Below are 4,638 nucleotides of genomic sequence, written 5' to 3' on the forward strand. Positions count from 1 at the left end.
CCCCCCCCCCCCCCCCCCCCCCCCCCCCCCCCCCCCCCCCCCCCCCCCCCGCCCATCTCTCGTTACTAATTGCTTGCAAAGTTGAACGCTTTTGTTTAGCCGTTCAGGGGATGGAAAGGGGGGGGATGGGTTACGCATTTTTTTTTCCTTTTTGTTTTTTTCTTTGTGCTATTTGAAAACAGGATTCATTGTGGATCGGGAACAAGAGAAAAAAAATTAGGCCAAACATTTTCATTTACTGTCAGTTAAATATAATATATGGATTTAAAATGATATTGGAATTTTAAATGACACTAGAATCTGTGTGTTGATTACTTCCATATAAATCAGCAAATCTAAGCGCCTACAGGGCATAATTCCACAGTGAAAGCGTCCAATTTAAGGAAGAAAAAAAGAAACACTCAAAGTTATCGAAATCAATATCCCATTTCCACCCATTGCTTCCTGAACCTGTATGCTTCCTATCCAGTTACTATATCGCCACGCCTGCTTCCCGAGGTATCTCATACCAATGAGCCAACACGACCAAAACAATCGTCGCCCTATAAAAATGCTTTCATGCGCCAAAATGAACCCTTCATGCAATTCCTGCTCCTTATGCTAAACCATTATAAACCAAAAGTCATGGGGAGCTGCCATATTCATGTATATCATAAGAGTGAAAAGAAAGAAAGAGAGAACATTTTTTTGAAAGCCAACAAAAAAGAACACAGAAAAACACAAAACAGAAATAGCACCACTTCCCTTAAAATCGTCTATAGTTATCACCCTCCTCTAGTTTCTTCAAAACACCAACAGCATCGGCAAGCAGAATGTTTCTTCCGCCGAGACAGTCCTTCTCGAGCGATGCGCGTGCGAGACTGACGGCGCCGGAGCCGACCTGTTTCTCTTGCTCGGACATTTGCTGGATACGACCAGGCTCCATGTCCGACATCTTCAAAATCCACTGGATGGCGGCCCTCCGCGTCGGCGCCTTGGCTTCGGTGCGGCTGATGCCGACGTGTCCGAACGCCCAGCAGATGAGAGCGCACACGTAAATGCCCCAGAAGTCAGAAATCTCCTTCTGCTGCGTGCGCTGGAACTGAGGCGGAATCGAGGCGCTTCCGTCCTTGTTAACCCACCTCTGCAGGCCGAGGAAGAGTTTGAGAGCCCGGGCAGCAAAGGCAGCCGCAACAACAGCGCTACCAGAGTCTCGCCACTTCTCCAACTGTCTCTGATGTTCCATGAAATCGGTGGCCTGCAGCACCTTCTTGTTGAAAACCCAACTGTCACCAGACACTGATAGCAATGTGTGCAATGGGGTATAATGGAGAGCGAGATGTGACATTGCAATTGGCGAGTATGGGAACAGATTCATGATCCTGAAATGGCTGATGCTCGATGCATCATCCAAGAGATTGATCTTTGTGAGGGATTGTCTCTGGGGAAGTTGCAACACGTGTGCGACCAGGAACAGCGAGGCGTCAAAGGCCGGGATTGAAGCAATATCCGCGGCAGAAATGGTCTCGAGAATCGTCGTCCCGACAGTCGCCGGCAGGGTAGGTGGGCTAACGTTGCTCCATTCTTGGTAGTTTTGCGCGTCCCATTGGAGCAGCGTGCCCATTGACAAGGGGATTGGGAGTGTCGCGGGGTCGGAATAGTCCAGGCCAAGTACCGCGACACGAGGCTGTTCAAGGAAGGACATTGCGTGGACGTCGAGTAAGAAGCAGGCAGACAAGAGCCGCCTCTTTGACTCCATATGAACCCAAATCCTCCATTGCTGAGAGGCGTCACAGGGCCCTAGGGTCGGCGGGAAAGTAGATTGAGCGTGAATGACCTGCATTTAAGGTGCGAATGAGTAAAAGGTTTATATGGTTTAGTCTCCCCTCTCCAAATACGGAAAAGCCATGAAACGTAAAGGTGAACCGTATGGAGAGATGTTTAAAAGAGCAAAAGAGAAGAAAAGAAAAGAAAAGAAAAGAAAAGGGGATAGAAGAAAAATAGGGGCACATCACAGTTATACACGTGAGAAAAGAAGAGCATGAGGAAAGAAAGAAAAAGAAAAGAAAAAGGCTGTTAAAAGAGGAATAGAATTCGTAACACATGAAAAACATGAAAGAGAGAAAAGAAGAGACAAGAAGAGACGTCCACACACAGAAGTCCAGTGGTATGTAAACGTAGAAACCAATGAAATCTAGCGGGAACTAACCATTTGATACAATGCCTCAAAGCGAGGCGACGGCTGATAAGCCTTCTTGTTCCTTCCCCGGAAACGAGCATAGTATTCGCACAAGAGCGTGGCCTGCATGATCGGCAGTGGCCATTCTGGGGTCGCAGAGTTGGTATACTAATAAACACACGTTAGCTGCTGCTCGCCGACTTGCTTTTCATCTTTCTCTCACAATCTTTGCCTTGTCCATAGCATAGGTGTGCAGCTGGTGCCCATTGGCGCGGTGCTCCTCGTGCTCAAGGAATTGAGTGGCAATGGCTGCCATGGCACACTGAAGAATCTCCAGATGCTCCTCAGGCATGTTTGTCGGGTTTTCAAATGTCGGCTTGTGGATGATGGGGTACATGGAGTGGACCTTGTCCCAGTAAACCTCGATGTAAGTCGGAATCATGCTTCGAATTCCATGGCTCAGAGCTGTCGGCATCAAAGTATACAGGCCAAGAGCATCTACAGGCTCACGGCTACAAGTGCGAGGATACATCATACGATCCGCAGGCAATGCAGCCGGCGCCGCGATCATAGTCTCCGCGGACTGACCTACCATCAGCTGTGGCGGAGACATGCTACGGACTGCAGTGTCAAGCATCTGATGTGGGCTGTAAAGGTTGGCGCTGTGCTCGTAGCCAGGAAATGGGGCTCCCAGGCTATCCCCGTATACTGAAGAATAGAGCTGTGGAGGGGTAGCTCCATAAGTGAACGAGATGGGATAGCCATTGTCAGTGATGACGGGGCTTGGGGATGTTGTATAAGACGGCATCTGTCCGCTCCACTCTGCGTTATGAGCCCGGGCTGATGATTGTTGGAACTTGGAGCTGTCAGATGCCGGCGTTGAGTAGGCACTCCCTGAGGCGGTCGACGGAATGCCCGAGCTATCTGTCCAGGGAATGTTTGGTGGCGTCGTTTCGGACATGCACAGGTCTGGAACCTGAGGGTTCAGCATACCCAGCCCGGTAGGACGTGATTCGTCGTAGGGGACCACCCGGGAGTTTGGGATCTGTACGGCAGTAATGGGGTCGACCACACTCATATCCGCCATCTGATACGCACTATGTGTGTCTCGCATGTGGGGTGATTGCATTGTGTTTCCTGGCGGTGTTGATTTGTTGACGGACGACCAGTGACCGGAGACGATTCCTACGCTTGGAGCCGGTGTGGCGGCAGCCCCAATGCTATAGGGAGAGATCGCTTGTCTCGTCGATGCTGGTGGCGAGCTACTATAAGGTCGAGATGGGCTGCTCCCGGAGCGTCGCCGTCGTGACGAGTCTCTGTTCAGTTTACCCTCGTGTTCGCCACTAACTTCTAATAAGCACTCCCCTTGGTATGTGTTGAGGATGAAGAGAAGGGCTTACTGTCTCTGTAGGTGTCGATCTAGCAGGTCTTTTCGATAAAAGACCTTCTTACAACCGGAGACCGTGCAAGATAATTCGGGTGGTTGATGGCTCAACTGATGCCGCCTGAGAGATGATAAAGTAAGCCAGATGTTCGGTGTGATGAGCAAGGGAGAAGAGGGGTAATGAATATCAACATACCTGAGATGCTCAGCTCTGGTAAAGGTCTTATAGGCGAGAGGAGAGAAAGGTCCATGTTAGTATATATCTAATATGATACAAGAGTAATGAGAAGATGAGATGTAGATACCTTTGCAGGCCGGCAGACGTCACAAGTATGAACTGGAACACCCTTCTTGGCCCGACTGACTCTTCCAGTAATGGGCGTCAGCTTGACAGGGTGATCCCCTGAACTGGTTCCTGACATGACGGGCCTCATTGCTGTTCCTGTGTAGTACGATGGATGGTTCTGGTTCTGTCCGTAGGAAGAGTCCATGGAATCAGTGCTAGTGTTGCTGCGTCGACGACCGCCGCCGGGGTGGCTGTTATATCCCAGGGGTGGCGCTGCAGGGTGGAGGATGTGAGGAGGTGATGTTTGCCTTGAGAGATCCACCGGGATATTATATCTGGGCATGGGGACGGAGAGATCTTGATCAAGGGACGTTCTCGAAGTCGGCCTCCGGTCTCTTCTTATGGAGTGCGAGTCGACGTGGTCGTCATCGACATTCATAATGTTCCTGAGGCTCCCCATTGTGGAATATAGCAGACCAAGAGAAAGATGAGACGCAGATAAATAGAGTTGAAGGAAGAAGGTGTCGGGGAGGTCGTGGAGCACAAAAAGTCTATCTTGGTATACACAGCCCGGAAGGCTGCGAGAAGAGTTGCTAGTGATGCGACGTGAAGTGACGTGAAGTGAAGTTGTCAAGATTATGGATTATAGGGCGGGAATCTCCAAAAGGCACGACAAGGGAGAGCAAGGGTATGTAGATGGTGTAGGAGAGAACGGAAAGGGTCGACTAGAGAGTCAACCAGCGTAGCAACCGAATGGGGTGGGAAGCAAAGTCGGCGACAACCTAGCCTCAGCCTCGCCGGGTCAAGGTA

The 4,638-nt window shown here is 50.2% G+C and overlaps 1 protein-coding gene across 1 annotated transcript; it reads right to left on the minus strand.

Annotated features, from left to right (window-relative positions):
* Positions 1-745: 745 nt before the first annotated feature.
* Triagg1_8581 (transcriptional regulator family: Fungal Specific TF) lies at positions 746-3,287 on the minus strand (the record flags this gene model as incomplete). Its single annotated transcript, XM_062903443.1, has 3 exons — positions 746-1,816; positions 2,189-2,326; positions 2,382-3,287. The coding sequence occupies 3 exons, from the start codon at positions 3,285-3,287 to the stop codon at positions 746-748; spliced, it is 2,115 nt and encodes a 704-aa protein (XP_062752391.1).
* Positions 3,288-4,638: the final 1,351 nt, after the last annotated feature.

This window comes from Trichoderma aggressivum, assembly GCF_033847375.1.
Source record: "Trichoderma aggressivum f. europaeum strain CBS 100526 chromosome Unknown scaffold_043, whole genome shotgun sequence".
Taxonomy (NCBI): Eukaryota; Fungi; Ascomycota; class Sordariomycetes; order Hypocreales; family Hypocreaceae; genus Trichoderma; species Trichoderma aggressivum.